Below are 18,717 nucleotides of genomic sequence, written 5' to 3'. Positions count from 1 at the left end.
TACTACAGCATCACTTTATGGCATTCCTAGTTAATCTTATTTCATCTTTTTTTCTTCTATATACCAACAAAACAAAAGAACTGACGTCTTAAACGTAAATAACGGAAAGGAAAAGTAATGAAGCCTATGTCTATCTCTTAGTCAAATCCAACGACACCTCATATATCCGTGAAATCATTTACATGTCAGTTAATTCGTTATCAGTAAAAATTAATATCCATACAAATTTCGAGCTCATGACATAAATTCGATTAAATAGCACACAAAGCGCCAGCGCGCCTGTCACACACATCAATTATTAACAATCATGTCAATTTTGCGTGTCATTTGTTTCGGCAAATGGAATCTGGACTAAGGCGCTTCTCCCACAGAGATATTTACAAGCTACGCGACTGAGATGCGAACCATGGGTATGTATTAATACCAAACGAATACAGTACAGTACCTTAAAATGACTGTTTTGGTATTTGTTTACGTATTTGCTCATACATTTCCAATCAGCGCCCAAATCGGATTGTATCAGAACTTATTGGATATGTATGGGAAATACGTAAACAAAAACAAAAACAGACATTTTTGTAAAAACGTAAAAACTCATACTAAGGGTACTGGTATGAAAGAGTAGAGTAGCATAGTAGCGACTGAGACGCGAACCATAGGTAGCCTGACCTATGGTTCGCGTCTCGGTCGCGTAGCTTGGTATTTCCATGGGAAAAGAGCCTAAATATTCGTATATGCCTACGTGGAATAAATTTATTAATCAATACTTGTTTGCCTTGCTTATTGTAAATATTGTATTTTATTACCAAAGGTTTATTAAAGAGTAGTAAACGAGCATGTAGGCCACCTGATGATAAATGCCAACTGACACTAATGGACATCAATAATCAACAATAGATAGAATTAGAATACGACAGGCCGGCTGCGTCGCTACGTTGAGGTCGAAGTTTTAACACCTCGTCTCTCCCTTATTACATCCTCTAAAACAAAACAGCAGCGCCATACTGGTGCTACGAGGTATATAAAGTAAACTAAGAAAGGTATCTTTACTTCTTAATAATATTAACTCAGCTCAGTACTTAATGAAATGAATGCATAAAACTAATTTTTCGCTTTCAATTAATATTGCATCAAAGGACTCTTTGCACTACTAATTGCTTTGTCACAAGAATTTACAATGTTATTCATAAACATTAAAGAAACAATATTGCTACTTATTACAGTAAATAAATTGTATTAAGTATCCGTTGTGATAGAAAAGTAAGTTTTACCTCGGTATTTTGTTCGGCTCCTCCTCTGAAAGCTCATGAAGTGTTGAACATGACGTGGCTTGGGTCTTAGCTGCGAAATATTATATAAATATAATACTGCAAATAGAAAACTTCGGTTTTACATAACAAAAAACTGAGTAAATGGATTTCTAGTTAACCTTATTTCATTCTTGTTTCCTTCAACATATCAACAAAGCAAAAGAACCGACTTCCTAAAAATAAATAACTGAAAAAGACGAAATGTAGCCTATATTAATGTCACAATTTAGATGGATCCAACACCTCATATATCTGTCAAGCCCTTTAGACTGTAGGACATGTCAAATAGTGAGTGATACAAACACACATACATACTATCAAAAAACATTATCTTCCTAGTTGGGTAGACAAGTATAACAAATTTCCTACTTCAGCGTAATATACATTGTTCTTGTTATAATGTCATGAAATATGTACAAACAAGATATGAAGTGCATATGCTTGTTTAGGAAGTACCAAGTTATTATAAACTTCATGTTACAAACTTTCATATTAACATTTAGATATTATGACATAACGTAGTGCTTACTAGAATATAGGGGTGCGGTCCGAGCCACAGGCGGAAGCGAGCCGGCGGGCAACACGACTAGAGTCACGTGCTCGCCCGCGTTCCGCAATGCCGCTACCGCTTTTGCGTGGGTAGCACCGATTAACGATGTCTCTATCGCCTGAACAAAAAATATTACTATGATTTTTTTAATAATTAGTAGGTAATTATTACAAAAACAAAACAACTGACTGCTTAAAAATGTAGCCTATATTACTCCGAAAATTTTGATGAATCCAAAGGCATCTGATATTATGATAAAATCCGTCAAGCGATTTGAGTTGTCGTGCATGCAAAATAATGAGACATATATACTCGTATAAGCATACAAGCACCCAAAATCAGTCTGCAGTCCGATAAAAATAGATAAGAAATTTAATCAAATTAACATCTTTTACACGTCATCGTTTTACCGCTGCAACAGATTGGTATGACGAAAAAAAACGGATAGATTTATACAATTTTTATTATTATGTAGCTTGTGTAGCATACTGTAATACTTACATCCTCATCCCTCACAGCCAGTATCTTGTCTCCTAATCTAAGTCTGCCGTCGTGGTGCGCGGCGCCACCAACAGCTATATGTGATATAAAAACGCCTCCGCCACCAGCGGCGTCGTCCGCTCCGCCCGCAATACCGAGTCCTAACCCGCGAACGCCTCTCCACAGCGTCACCACCCGAGGACGCCGCGCTCTTCGGACTTTCTGAACAAACATTTATTATAATTAGATGTAATTTAAACCCGGACATCGAGAAATTTCGGTCGTTAAATGGCGCGCTAGTTTTATCATTACAACAGTTTGGAACTTTAATAGTCTATGATTATTTTAGATTAAACAATTTTGCCCGCATGTTTTGTTGAGGGTTAATTCGTATATATTTAGTAAAATACGACGTTGAAAAAGGTTTTAATCTTATAGAATAAGTTTCAAATTGTAAATTGTTTTCTGTAATTTAACGCATTGTGCATGAGGCTCCAAATATGAACACTGTGCCTATATAAAATAATAATCTGGTATTACATCAGTCACATAGAACTTATGGAAGTTCAAGTCTACGAATAAACTGCCAATAAATGTGAATTTCATGAATATTAAAAATACGTATTGTACCTTTTTCTGTATATAAATTGCAAAATAGTCAAACATGCACCGTTAGCGTCTCACATAAAATCTATGTTAAAATTATGCGCTCCAATTAGCGATGTAATTACGGCATATACTTACTAATCTCACCACATTGCCCGCTTTCTGGAGCGCTTCTACCGCCACTGAATGAGGCACGCCGTCAACGGAAACGTCGTTAACCTGCGACGAATAATTTACGTTTAGAGCGAAATTGGTTGTGCTGAGCCAGAAAAGCAAAGGTATTGTTCGGTTCGTAAACTACAAAGTATTGTATCGGTTCCTAAATTTACTAATCCGTTCCTAAAAATATTGTATATTCATGTTTTTTTTTTAATATTTGACATTTTATTTAGGTTTTTTTTATAATATAGTAGTAGCAGACTAGGAGGACTGAATAGTCCACCTGATCGTAAATGGCTACTGCCGTCCATGAACATCTGTAATCAACCCCAGATAGGATCAGATATTCCTACCTGAGGTCGGCCACAGCTGCGCCGCTACCCCTGAGGACTAATTCATAATTCATAATTCTTTATTTGCTTAGAATAAGGTTAACAAAGGTCTTATAGCTACAAATTCCTCTCATTCTGCCGGGTCGGCGTGCAAATTTTGTATACATAGTAATTAAAAACAATTTACAGTTGTCAATATTTAAAATAATTGATTGCAATATACGTAATTTGAATATTATACAGTTATTGATGTCAAGAAGCATAAGTTACATTATATAGTCATTAAATGAAGTTTGTATGTCAATTTTCCTTAAATCTAAATAATCTTTAACACAATAAAAACATTTAAATACAAGCCATAATGTCAATTTGTTTTTAAACTGATTGTATGTCAATTGTTTTATGGCATCGGGTAACATATTATAAATTTTTATTGCCATGAAATGAGCGTTTTTTTTGTAGAGGCTTAGGGCACAATTAGGGACCAGCAATTTGTTTAGATATCGTGAGGGCCTCGTACTGTACTCTGAAACCTTTGTGAATTGGTCGGGATGTCTGTGTACTAATAGGCAAATATTTCTGATATATAGTGAAGGCAGAGTTAGTATCTTATACTTTTTGAATAGTGGTCGGCAGCTGTCCAACCAGTGCGCGTTGCATATTGCACGTATGCATTTTTTTTGCACCCTGAATGCTTGAATCGCGTATGATGAATTACCCCAAATTATCAGACCGTAGTTCAGTACCGATGATACATAGCCGTGGTAGGCACACCATGCAGCTTGTTCTGATACCGTGTACCTAATCCTCCTGAGGGCGAAAATAAACCGGTCTAATTTATTGCACATATTGTCAATATGCTCTTTCCATGTAAGATTTTTGTCAATAATTATACCTAAAAATTTTGTATGATGTACTTCGTCAATTTTTTCACCATTATACTTTATGTCAAGGTCACCTATATTCTTATTTGTATTGAAATTTATTAATTTAGTTTTGGTAAAATTTAATGCTAAGTTATTATTTTTTAACCATATAGTTATGTCATTTAGGGAGTTAATTATTTTATTTTTTAATATTATCCTATTTTTATCTTTTACAATTAAAGTAGTGTCATCGGCAAATAGTATGCACTCACTTGATATAGAGTCAGGGAGATCGTTTATATAAACTAAGAATAATAAGGGGCCAATTATACTTCCTTGTGGTATTGCTCTACTAAGGTTTTTCCTAATCGGTGATTTATACGCAATCTTTGTAGGCTGACCTTGATACCTCTCTATAATTGAAATTTCTGTGTGTTGTTGTCTGTTTTCTAAGTAGCTTTTTATCCAGTTTTGTGCGTTACCACGTATACCATATTTGCTGAGCTTTTCAAGTAATATTTTGTGGACAACCAAATCATACGCCTTTGACATATCAAGAAAGATGGTCGTTACGGGTATTTTTTTATTTAGGTTTTCAGATATGACTTTAATTAAATTAAATGTTGCTAATGTTGTTGAGCAATTTTTCTGAAAGCCAAATTGCTCTTTTTTTAAAATTTTATGTTCAGTCAAGAAGTTTATTAGACGGCTATACATTACTCTTTCTATTATTTTTGAAAAGATGGGTATCAAAGTTATAGGTCTGTAGTTATTTATATCATGTACATCGCCTTTTTTATACAAAGGTTTAACAATAGAATACTTAAGGGTTTCTGGAAAGCGCCCTTCCTCAAATGATAAATTTACTATGTGACTAAGTGGTTTACAAATATATCCTGCACAGGCCTTGATGGTCTTTGTATTAATTCCGTCATACCCTACCGACTTACTATTTTTAAGGCCCATTATGATTTTAAATATTTCAGCTGGGCTCGTAGGTGTCAGAAATATTGTATGCGGATTTATTTTTATATCCTTTGTGTTACCGCTAGTCGTGGGATTTAAATCATCCGTTAAATCAATGAAATAGTCATTAAATATTTTTACTATTGTATTTGGATTTGTGACTCGTTCGTTTTTATAATTAATCGCTGTAATATTATTATACGATATACTAGTGTTTGTTTTCTGTTTTATAGTTGTCCATGTAGCTCTACACTTGTTTTTACTGTTTTGTATGTATTTTGTATTATATATTTGCTGTGCTTTAGACACACACATTTTAAATATTTTATTGTAATTTTTATAAGTATTTTTGTTTGTATTTTTATTAGTTTTAGTAAATTTAAGTTTTAAGTATAGGCGTCGCTTACAAATACTTGATTTCTTTAGTCCTTTTGTAAGCCAATTTTGTTTTGACTTTCTTTGTGTCATCTTAATTTTAATGTAAGGAAAGCATAGATTATAAAATAGCACTATTATTTCATGGAAAATGTCAAATGATTGATTACATTCATTCAAATTATATAATTCCGAAAATGTCAATGATGAAATAGAGTCAATAAATTTTTTCGTATTATCTACACTGAAATCTCTTTTGAGTTCGTACCAATGCTCGCAACTTTCGTATTGTTTTATGGCAACATCAATTATTTGGGCCGTTTCGTGATCCGATAAACCGAGATATTGAATATGTGATGTCACAATATTTGGTATATTACTAGCTATTTGATCTAGGCAAGATTTTTGTCTCGTTGGTAGCTTAATGTGGTTTGATAAATTATAGTTTCTTAAAATGGTTTGTAACTCTTTAGATTGTTTGCAATCTTTTAGAGTGTCAATGTTCCAATCACCGCAAAGTATAACGTTTTTTTTGTATTTCGTTAATTTTAAGAGTAGTGTGTTTAATTTTTGGAAAAATTGGTATATATTACTATTTGGAGTCCTGTATATACAAACTATTATTAATTTAAGTTCGAAAAGTTCAATGCCACAACACTCAAACTCGTAAGTGTTAGATAGTATCTTTGTAATGTTGATCGGTTTAAAATTTAATTCTTTTTTAACTAATATACAAGATCCACCGCGTCTTTCCCTTTCTCTCGAAAAATAATTTGCTAGTTTATAATTATTAATTAATATGTTTGATTCTGTACCTCGTTTCACAAAAGTTTCCGTAAAACATAGTATATCTATGTTCATGTTATGATTTTGCATCAAATCTAATAACGTAATCTCTATAGTGTCAATTTTTTGTAAGAGGCCAGCTATGTTTTGATGTAATAAAGTAAGTTTACCTATATATCTATTCGAGAAAAAACTGGTTTGTGGAAACATCAGGGTTTTTTCCTTTAGGATCTATTTTTTTGAAGTAGTACGGAATTGTTCCCCTTTTTGCCGAATCAGTTTTATTGTTTTTGTTGTGTTGTATTAACGTGGGACATATATTTGAATTTAATTTAATTTTTTCTAGTTGTTTTGAAAATAGATATGGGATCGTGCCCTTATTGTATGTCTTTTTTGGTGTTTTTGTATGCGCGCTTTTGTACATTTTTATTGTATTTTCATTGTTTTGTGTCGACGTATTATTTTTTAATTGTACAAGGTATTGTTTTTCGTAGTCGTCAGAGTCAATTTTAAAATTTAATGTTTTGGCTAACTGTAATAAATACTGGCTTGGCACCTCGTTATTGGTTTTTATAAAATCACAATTATTAAATGTCTTAACTAATGAATAAATTGTATCATTTAACTTTTTTTCCTGTAGGAACTTGTTTGTATCTGTCTGTATTATATATATTTTAAATTTTTGCAATTTGTAAAGAGCAAGGCATACATTTTTTAACAATAAATTTGGATTCTTATCATTCGATCCTACTGATATTATGACTTTATCGCCCAATTTGAGTTCCTGACATAAAATATCACTGTATGATAACACCTCCGAGCTTAAGGCGTTAGGTTTTACTAATGCACTTATGCTATAATCGTCATTCCATTTGTTTTTTCTTAAGTGTATTAACTTTGACGAGAGTCCTTTGACTTGCTGATCTCCTAAAATAAATATTGTGCATTTTGAAAATTCCCTGGATACTCCTTTAGTTTGCGTTGTAGTTTCTTCCTCGCCCTTTCCAATGTCCTTGATTGAAAGCTTTTTGTTGTTTGAGACGTGCTGCTGTTGTTGTGGTGCTTTCGTCTGATTTGAGTTTTCATTTATTTCATTTCTTACAGATGCCGCTGTTTTATTCCTCTTCGTTTTTTTTTTGTATAGGTGTGCTTGTCTGGCTTTGTTTATCAGTCCCCTCGATATTAATTGTTTCAACTTGGTTAGGTTTTTGGCAATTTTTATCAGAATTTATAGTGAAATTGATTGTTCTTTTGCTAGGTTTACCGGTGTCTTTCCCAGTTAGTCGAAGAATTTTTTCTTTATAGTTTTCAATTTTTTCACTAAGCTCTTGTTTTTCTGAATAAAGCCGTTGAACATGTTCGTGTGCAATATTTAGTTCTTTTTTCAGTTCGGATACTTCTTTTTGCAATTCTATTAATAAATCGTTTTGTTCTGGATTCAAAATATTAGGCTGACTCATGGTACTAGTGTCTGTAAGACTTGATTGTTCACTATCCATACATTCCAGAAAATTATCTGATAAATTTAGTTTTTTTCTTTCATTTTTTCTAAAAGTTATATTATCAAAACTCATTTTTATTATAGAAATTAATACAATTTTAAGCTGGAACGCCTTGGAAAAGTCTGTCTCCTTTACCACACCCTTCAAAACGGAACACAGCAGCGCCTAACACTGCTGTTATTAGGCAGAAATAGGCGTGGCGGTGGTGCCGCCGGAGTCGAATCATGAAGGGTTCTATCACCTTCAAAAGTTCACTGGTTACTTTGATTAACCTTTACAATGTAACGACAGAAGAAACAAATAGAAGCTTATAACTTTCCAAGATAAAATGGTTTGTGTAGTTTTGAACAAAATCCAGGAAATTCATGCGAGGGATAAATTATTATTGTATTCCAAAAAGTTTATGTTCAGTCCTCAATTTGAATTCCTACCCGTATAAATACAGTTTACTATTATAGTATTATAGTGATATAATGACCCATTTCAATATAATATACCTATGTTATCTTTATACAGGCCAGAAGTCAGTAACAAACGCTCTACTTACCACATATGTAGGGCATGACGTTAAATTAAGAACATTAATAAACCTGCCACATATTTTTTTTTATTCTACAAGTTTCATTTTCTCTAAAACCATCTATTATCGCGTGATATATACATAGTTTCTAAGTCTCACTGACGGCTCAGAAGCATAAGGAACCATCTTGTTGCTTATGCTTCTGAGAAGTTGCTTAATTCGGTGCCGATCGAGCGATGAATTTGTTATTCGAGCTACTGACGAGCGGTACAAAACCAGGTACCTATTTCCTACAAGTGTGTATAGATGCAAGGGCTCCTAAATAGTCGTCGAGCAAATCAAATCAAATCAAATCAATTTTTTTTATTCAAAATAGGTTCTTTACAGAGCACTTTTTGAATGTCAATACAACTACCACTTTAACGACAGTTTACGACATGTTTGAACTTTTTTTCTGTGAGATTCAAAATGTGGTCGGGTATTTTATTGTAGTAGCGAAAACAGTTGCCCATAAAAGATCTAGCCACCTTACATAATCTATGTTTAGGAATTGCTAATTTATTTCTATTTCTGGTATTAAAGTTATGGTGGTTACTATTTTTTTCAAACATATCAGTGTGTTTTCTTACATACATAATATTTTCATAAATGTATTGACTATGCACCGTCAATATATTAATAGTGGAAAACCGTTCTCTTAGGGACTCACCACGCCGCAGACTGTATATTGACCTTATTTTTCAACTTGCAAATTTTCAATTTTTCAACTTGCAACTTTTCACAGTCGCGATGAAGTCGCTAAAGCTACCAATTGTTGAAGCGTTAGTATTCACGGCGGTCAGTCTTAATGTAAGCCGTTACTACCGCCCATTAACAAGTAACTTGCAAATAATAGGCGTCCTATCTGAAATTGATCAAAGTTGGGTAGGTACGATAAGGTTTAAGAGCTAAGATGAAACATCTCATGTAAGTATATTACTTTAGCTCATGGTAATATGATTGTTACGGAAAGATAATGAGATGATCACTATACTGGTTTTGCGGTGGATTCTGTGTCTAACCTCTAGTCGGACTTCTAAGTAAAGACACATACAGACGAATATATACAGACAAATACCCAGACCCTGAACGAAAACATAGATTCAATACGATATCATCTGGGGACCGAACCCGGAATTATCTGCGTGTCAAACCGGTATCGCTTCGCTATCCGGGTTGTCCCGTTGCGCGGAAGATCACAAAAAGTTAAACATACCGTTATTACGAGTACTTCTATGGACTAAGTAATGCCTCGCTTCGGAATAAAACTTAGTAAAGAAATATATAAATATCAGAACAAACACTTTTCCCTATTACCATAAGCTCCATAGTCGAGCCACAAAGAGGTCTTTATTATACAAAAAAAGATTTAAATTTACCTGGAAAACAGTTCAAATATAATCGAATAATGAATCACCAGTCCCTCCGGAGGAGGAGGACAGGGAAACCACAACGTCACGGGTCGGCGACACAGCACAATGTCACTTTTATGGGCACCAGTGATTGATGGCGATTGGTTTGTTCTATTCGATTGTAAGACATCTACATATTTTTACCTTATTTTTATACGTCAACTTCCAATAAGTGGAAATTTCTCAATAATTCTATTAAACCGTGATAGTGAAAGTGATAGTGAAAGTGATATAGGTATATAGGTTATGAAACGTATACAGTGTGTCTAATATGAACGTCCAATATAACCTCTCTTCCTTTGGGAAGTCGGTTTTAAAAAACAAAATAGTATCAAATAATGATTAGTATGCTAGAAGGTCGCCGGAGGTTCCGCCGAAATTACTGCGTCACGAAACGGAGACAGGTCCACGTCAGTTTTATGGGACTCTGTGATTAATTGCTTAGGGTTCCTCCCTTACTATAAGGGTTATTTGTTTAGGTTTAACGATTAAGTTATCAGTCAAAACATTAGTCAAAAATTTAAAATTACGTTGGAGGTTATAATGATGAATATTTTAGTATTCCAGTAAATATATCTAATTTAGTAACAATTTTAGATGAAATTGGATTTAGATTTACGTGGTAAAGACACTACCTTATTTAATTGTTGTTAAGTAAATGTTACATAAAACGTTCGTTTCTAAACGACTGCGGAATTTTCGAGAAATTACGTGATAGATTAAAAGTGCTTGTTATTTTAGGAGTTTCATAAATTTTGAGCAAACAAGCAATTGAAAACTTAGGTAGTTGAATTCAAGCTTTTAAAGTTATCAAAGATTTAACGACATTTACTTTTTCATTAAAGTGAATTATTTCTTAAAGCCTTACCGCTTAATTAATCCATACTCAATTCAATTTTATAAATCTTATTTCATTTTAGGCATACCATAGCTGATATAGTAATATTATGAACTCATGAAATTAATTAATATTACTGTCAGAATTTTCAATTAATTACTGATTGTGCAACAATTGATATCGAGTGTTTTATCCATCAATGTTGTAAATTATCGTAACAAATGTTATTGCTGTAAATGAGTTATTTCATTACGCGGTAAAATTTACAAATTAAATGGTACTCGCCCGCTGCAGTGGAATTTTCACTGGAATTAAACGCTAGTAAAAAATAAACGCGATGAATATTAAACTTCAGGTTTCCTTCAGGTTTCTCTTTTATTTCATAATAAAATAAGGAAAAAGTATTTTAAATTAACGAGTTTTTTTTGTCAAGAAGCATAATAACGAATGAAATGATATATTAAACAAGTAATTCATTTAAAAAATCAAAAAACCCGACTGCACTATAAAAGCTAAAGTAGAATTACCAAAAACGGTGAAATAGGCCTTTTATTATTTTTATGCAGAAAGCCAAATACAAAGTTTCATAGTAGGTATCTGCTTCAAAATCAAAAATGTTCAAACAATATTATCCGATTTTATTTATCCTCGTATAGTTCGTATATCATTTACGCTATATAAAGAACCTATGAGTAAAAATCCAGCACTCTAAAGTTCTGCGGTTTCCCTTTGCGTTGATCTTTATCACAGCAACACTACTCATTTAGTCAGACAGTCATCTCGATGAGTTATATATATGTATATATAATAAAATGTATGTGTAATCTCTTTTAAGTTCCTTCATTTATTTTGATATCCTACTCGATAGGTTTGGTTAACTTTTTTTAAAACATGTTACTATTTCGCAAAAACAATCCACCATTTACGCTCCATAAAGTATATAACTTCAGTAATTCAAAGTTCCGGTCATTATTTTACCTCGTAATGGGTAGAATTTCATTATTTTTATCCAAAAAGCCAAATACAAAATTTCATAGTGTTCGCTTCAAAATTGACGATTGTTTAAATCAACTTTTAAACCTTATTTTACCCTCTACGGGGTTAATTTTTCGGATGGGGATAAATAGGTGTGTCCTTGTTCCTATCCAGAAAGCTAAATTCTAAATTTTGTAGCAGTTGCTACAAAATTAAAGCATTTCAGAAAAACTGTTTTCCCCTATTTTACCCTCTTAGGGGTAGAATTTCCAAGAGGCCTTTCTTAGTACTTATTTACGCTATACAGCAAACCTTTGTGCAAAATTTCAGAACTCTAAGTTGAGCGGTTTTGGCTGTACTTTGATTTCTAAAAAATGAAAAAGTCATTTAGTTAGTCAGTCAGTCAGTCACCTTGCTGTTTTATATATTTACAAATATTTTTTCATAATCTCCGTTTAATTTCCTTTCATTTGATACCCTATTCGATAGGTTCGGTTAACTTTTTTTTTAAAATGTGTTACTATTTCGCGCCAAAAATCCGCCATTTTATTTATTTTTTTCTTACACCTATCTAAGGACACTCGGGTCATTGAGACGTATATAATGACACCTTAACTGTCGAAATTCATCCAGCCGTTTGTTAGATCCGATCAAATAAAGAAAGACAAACATACAAGATACGCGCGAAAAACATAACCCTTCCTTGGCAGTCGGGTAAAAATAATAATAATAGGTACCAGTCATTACTCCACAATCAAATTCGGGTATACATCAGATTAAAAAAAAGCGTAGGTCTTGTCAAAATTAACTTTAACAATTCGTTAAAACGTCAGCTCGTTTGGTTCTTCTATTTAATGAAAAAGTTCCCTAACGACTCATTTAGCAATACATGATTAGGTCATGCAGTCTACATACATCTTGACACATCTGCAGCGTACAAGAAACAAAACTATCCGCATTGTTAGCAGCATGCGCTATCTTAATATTTAAACTGGAGTGATGCGTCCGGTCCGGTCTTTGAAAATCGCTTTCCCAGTCCGCTGAATAATTAATTCCGACAATAAACTTGTCCGCAATAAAACCAGACCGGTGCCCACAACAGTTTAGTTAATGTTAATTAAAAGTTAGGACAATGATGTAACTTGTGTTATGATTTCCTAAGTGTACTAAACGCTGATCAAGTAGGAAATGATGAAAGTTTGCTGCGTTGCTGTTTTCTGGTCTAAAGTTAGCGACTCTCGTACTTATCCTAGGCATTCAAGCTTAATCCTCAAAAGTAGCGGTGCCTAAGCACGGCATCTGTGGCCGAACTCAGGTAGGAATATAATCTTACCTGGCATTGATTACAGATATCCATGGGCGGTAGTAGCCACATAACATCCGGTAGAATGTATGTTCTTCTGCTAATTAAAACAATACAAGTATTATAAAAAATAGAAATAAACGATGCACTCTTTACACCTTGACACATCTGCACCGTACAAGAAACAAAACTATCCGCATTGTTAGCAGCATGCGCTATCTTAATATTTAAACCGGAGTGATGCGTCCGGTCCGGTCTTTGAAAATCGCTTTCCCAGTCCGCTGAATAATTAATTCCGACAATAAACTTGTCCGCAATAAAACCGGACCGGTGCCCACAACAGTTTAGTTAATGTTAATTAAAAGTTAGGACAATGATGTAACTTGTGTTATGGTTTCCTAAGTGTACTAAACGCTGATCAAGTAGGAAATGATGAAAGTTTGCTGCGTTGCTGTTTTCTGGTCTAAAGATAGCGACTCTTGTACTTATCCTAGGCATTCAAGCTTAATCCTCAAAAGTAGCGGTGCCTAAGCACGGCATCTGTGGCCGAACTCAGGTAGGAATATAATCTTACCTGGCATTGATTACAGATATCCATGGGCGGTAGTAGCCACATAACATCCGGTAGAATGAATGCTCTTCTGCTATTTAAAACAATACAAGTATTATAAAAAATAGAAATAAACGATGCACTCTTTACACCTTGACACATCTGCAGCGTACAAGAAACAAAACTATCCGCATTGTTAGCAGCATGCGCTATCTTAATATTTAAACTGGAGTGATGCGTCCGGTCCGGTCTTTGAAAATCGCTTTCCCAGTCCGCTGAATAATTAATTCCGACAATAAACTTGTCCGCAATAAAACGTTCCGTAGCCTAGAGGCCGTGCCCACAACAGTTTAGTTAAAGTTAATCAAAAGTTAGGGTAATAATGTAACTTGTGTTATGATTTAGCGACTATAATAGTATTTTATACGCTGATTTACTTGTAGTACAAGCATGAAGTAAATTTCACGATGGAAATTATAGCACTATGAACTATTTATTTATTTAGCGTTTTAACCTTTCAGGAAGGATTCCTAATGAAAACGAAGCATGACTTTGTTTAACGAACTTGTTTACTTTAACAAAAGGTATTCGATATAGTAGCTAAAGATAGGAGCCCTAATTGATATAACGACACTTATTAGTTTCTAACCCTTAAGACTAAGTTTATAAAGAAATACAAACATAAAAGATACGCGCGAAAAACATAACCCTTCCTTGGCAGTCGGGTTAAAATATTGTGTAAATTTTATGTTACGTATTTTATTAGTTTTTAAATAAGCTTAGATTAAAAAATGGCAAGCAGTAACCTTATAAATTGTTTTAAACAGCAAAAGTAGTCGATTAAACACTCTTATACCATTTCACAGTTAACACATCCAAACCATTTCCAACTGACAAATAGCAAATCAAAGGCAATGTTACCTGCAGTAAAATATCTCCTATTTGTAGCCGGCCGTCGGTTTTGGCCGCTCCACCTGCCGCCAGCCGTGTTATGCTAACATCGCCGCCCGTCTCGCCGCCCGCTATGCTTAGCCCCAAACCACTCACACCTCGCTCCAACGTCACATCTGCCGTCTCCCAAACTGAGTCTTCGGAATCTGATGGGTACTGGGAAAACAACAAGTGTTAAAAGATACTTAGTCTTTTGGACTCATGACTCGAGTAGTTGAAAGTTTTGGGTCCTAAGACTAAACGCTAAGTCGAAGTTTTTTAATGTTAAGACTAAGTTGTTTTTGAAATACTTTTAAGACTGTAAAATACTTATTGTTACGTTACTGGATTTTTTTAAAGTTAGACTTCAAACTGTATTTAACTAACGAAAGATGTAAGCCAGTATACGTCGTTTAATTTGAGCTTAAACGTCACAGATAAGTTTATACGACCCACAAGCGTTCTAAGAGTAAAAGTACTCTACAATTAATTTACTGACGACTAATAATTTAGAGCAAAGTCTTGAAAAAATGACTCGAGTTTTTTTTTAATTTGCGAGATTAGTGGTAGCCCTAGCGGCCTTGACTCAAGGCTTTTAATAAGGCTTAAAATACAGAGTTTCTTTCGTCAGTAGTATGAAGTAAGAAATGTAAATGACAGTTCAATTTATTTTATTGGCCCCAAGCACGTCGGGGAATCAATATACGTACTCGTATATTATGCTCGAGGCTGTCGAAGGGCCTGTGTTCGGCTTCCGTATATGTTATGAATTTTAATCAACTTCCGATTCTACGCCCTATATCAGGAGAGCTGTTTGTGAATTGTGGGCTTGATTGAATTTTAGATCAAACGGATTACATTTCGGGTTGACTACATTATTGTCCATAACTTTGACGACCCAAACATGCAAAGTATATATCACCATATTGGGCACTGGGTACACCTGGATATATACTGAGGTACACCTAAATCATAAATTAGATTACTTGCATTTGAATGTACAAATTATCCATAAAATACAGGGAACATGTGTTTAAGTGTCTAGAACTAGTTTCGTTTTCTTTATCAATACCACCAATTTTGTTCCTTTTGAAAGAGAAAATAATAATTCATTTATGATAAAATACGTCAAGCATTACACAAGTATAATTAACAAATTGTTAGAAGTTCCGTCTTCGACCATAAAGTTGTATTTTATTACAAAATAGGGTTTTCATTAGTGTGGACAAAAGGAAACAGTAACTAAGTTTAAAAGCTACATTGCAATATAGTCAAGCTGAATGCACTTAGTGAGTACAAGCTTAAATAAAAATACTGCGGGCAGAGATAGCGACTATTCAGTGACATCTCGGTTTTAGTACAGACTACGCGGAGACAATTTAAACCAATTAACTCTTAGTGGCAATACGATAAACAAAACATTGTTTGCTGTGGTAAAGTAAATTTGCTAATTCGAGGCGTTTTCAATAGTCCTCAGACGTGGCCTTCTGTGGCCGACCACAGGTAGAACCTCAATGTTATGAGGATTTTTTAATAGATGTAGCAGTAGCCATTCATATACTGAATTACGTGATCATTAGCTTCTTCTTTTTTATTCTTTAAAATTATTTATAAAAATATTTTTATTAATAAAAAGTCAATATTTTTTATTTTATTCTTTAAATAAAAAAGAACAATAAGTTTTACGGATATTTTTTATGATGTCCATTATAAAATGAATTATCATGTAGTTGTATATAAAGAGATTTGTTTGCCGTTTACCATAGTAGTTCTCTTAATGACAATCCCAGTTTTCTCTGAAATCAAGAAATGTTGATGCATTCAGCGCAAAGATTCAAAATGGAGTAATGCTATCAAGATAACAATACAAGTCGATGGCAGTTACATAATATTGCGCTACTAGACAATACACCACTCAAGTATCAATGGACAGAAGTGTTCTCAGCGTTAAGTAGTGTTTTGGTTGCTTGAATAATAAAAGATCTTATTTAAGATATCTCATTACAAGTTATTGACATTTCAAATAATGGCCCATTTATAAATAGGCATAGACAAGAGTTCAGGGTTTTTTAAGGTTAACCGACTTTCCAATTGAAAGAATTAAAGAACTCGTTGTATTTTTTGTGTTAACTGTTTACCAATCTTATTTCTTCTGCATGTTGGGACGACATATCGTACTGTATTTAATAGCACTAATAATATAAGGCTTGTAGCGCAATGCTGCTAATATAATAATTAAATAATATAATCAGCGCCAATTAATTAATGTTGATGATTAATATTATAGCTAATTGTTTAATTAAATAAGGAACACTTGAGCCTTTGTTACGTTTGATGGATGTCCTTATATATTTGGAGATTGTTTAAGAGTATTTTCAATATATTTTTCTAAAAATCTATTCACAATTTCACACACACGGATTTACGAGTATATTAATAATATTCTAAACTCCGAACTATTTAAAATAGTTCTATTGAAATACATTTAATATTGTCTATTACAATTCATATTTTCTTTGTATATTTCATTAGATTTATTCATATATTTTACCCCAACCCAAATACATTTTCTACATTGTTTTTCGAATAAATTTATGACTGCAGAAGTAACAAAGGCTAACAAATTGTGATAATAAAATTGGAAGTAATCCGAACAATAAAACAAAATTTATCCGTTGAACATAATTTTACTGTTTCTGACAAATCCAATTAGTTTTATATTGAGTTAATGTTAGTGTTCGAAATTTGACTTTATGGTCATTATTATGTTTTCCATTTTTTTATATATGTCACCAAAACTTGTAAAAAGGGAAATTGATTGACAAAATAGAAAAAACGGTACCAAATTACTTTGTATTCGTCTAAATATTAGGTAATTTTCTACTATAAATTTCTAGTTACTATAAAATTACGGTTCTACAAACACTACACAAACAGAACACAACTTTATCCGTTTATATCAAAACGGATGTTCGTACCGTTGCCTTTCTGTGTAAACTTGGAACTAGGACGCCCGTTTAAAATTGCACGAAGCCATCGTTTACGAGGCAAAGGCGACAAATACGTCGTGTAACGCCCACGCTAAGGTAATTGCTTAAAAACACTGCGACCTTGTTACTAACGTTAGTTTCAAAGGATTTTAGGATTAAGTGTACTTAAAATCCGTTCGTAAAAAGGATTTTGAAATCCTTCGTCGTCGCGCCATTACTGTCCCACTGCGGGGCACATTTTCGTCTAAAGTTGAAGGGGGTGACCAATGACCATAGTCCACCTCGTTAGCCAAATGCGAATTGGTGGACCTAATACATACTTGAGACTTCTAAGAACGCTCAAGTGCAGATACCTCACGGTGTTTTCTTTCGCCGTTTATACAAGTGATAATTTATTTCTAATATGGGCATAAGTTTAAAAAATTAGACGTGTGTGCCTGGGGTAAGAACTCCCGATTGAGACGTCGGGTTTTCTGGCCTAACTAGCCGTTTTTATAACAATGAAGTAGCAAATGAACATGCAGTCCACCTGATGGTATAGTCCGTGTAATACTGCAAGTCCGCTCTGAATATAGAAATGAATCGCGTCGCCATAGCAAATTTTTATGACTATCTACACCTGCGCGCAATAACTTCAGAGCGGACTATAAGTGGTTACTGCCGCCCATGGACATCTATAATCAACCTTAGACAAGGCTTGATTTCTACTTGAGGTCGGTTGTAGATCCTTTGTTATCCTTGATGACTAAATTGGAACGCGTCAGATAACTATGTCAACGGAGACTCACACTTTAAATCGGAACACAGCAGCGCTGACTGCTGTTATTAAATATAAAAAGAAACAGCGGTGGTGCGGCTGCAGATAAACCACAAAGAGTTCCTTCATAATATTATATGGTCTAGTTAAAAATAAATAGAACAGTGTCGTTGTATACCTGGCAGCTTCCGATGGGCTGTCGCGTCGTTTCCGGGCTCAGCAGAGCCTGTTCCCGCCCGCCCTCGTAGTCGACGTTCGCTGCAAATAAAACAATGTAAGAAACGGAATTGCAATAAGGAACCTACTTCAGTAGATATAAAGGAAATGTAAGTAGGAACTCTCAGTCGTTCGACAGAAAAACGCGTCACTTAATTTAGAATAAGTTGATTCTTCTCTTGGTATTTATATAGACAAACAAAAAGAGTAAGTAAATAATGGGAGTCTTCAACGTTATTCATGATGAGTGAGTAA

At 33.9% G+C, this 18,717-nt stretch overlaps 1 protein-coding gene across 4 annotated transcripts in view; it reads right to left on the bottom strand.

The window, feature by feature from the left end:
• Positions 1 to 18,717, bottom strand: part of LOC140750474 (disks large homolog 1) — a 52,273-nt gene that overhangs the window by 10,377 nt on the left and 23,179 nt on the right. For all 4 annotated transcript variants that reach the window (XM_073084017.1, XM_073084014.1, XM_073084015.1 and 1 more), the window contains exons 4-9: positions 18,425 to 18,504; positions 14,491 to 14,676; positions 3,085 to 3,165; positions 2,362 to 2,562; positions 1,840 to 1,978; positions 1,272 to 1,341 (exon numbers count right to left, since the gene is read on the bottom strand). In XM_073084017.1, the coding sequence (XP_072940118.1) occupies positions 1,272 to 1,341; positions 1,840 to 1,978; positions 2,362 to 2,562; positions 3,085 to 3,165; positions 14,491 to 14,676; positions 18,425 to 18,504 (757 nt within the window). The remainder of the gene's footprint in view (positions 1 to 1,271; positions 1,342 to 1,839; positions 1,979 to 2,361; positions 2,563 to 3,084; positions 3,166 to 14,490; positions 14,677 to 18,424; positions 18,505 to 18,717) is intronic.

Source organism: Epargyreus clarus, unplaced genomic scaffold (genome assembly GCF_041222505.1).
Source record: "Epargyreus clarus isolate Ecla_fem2 unplaced genomic scaffold, WU_Ecla_fem_2.2 ptg000019l, whole genome shotgun sequence".
NCBI lineage: Eukaryota > Metazoa > Arthropoda > Insecta > Lepidoptera > Hesperiidae > Epargyreus > Epargyreus clarus.
Note: the sequence above shows the minus strand (reverse complement) of the source record. Positions and strands in the feature narration are given on the sequence as shown.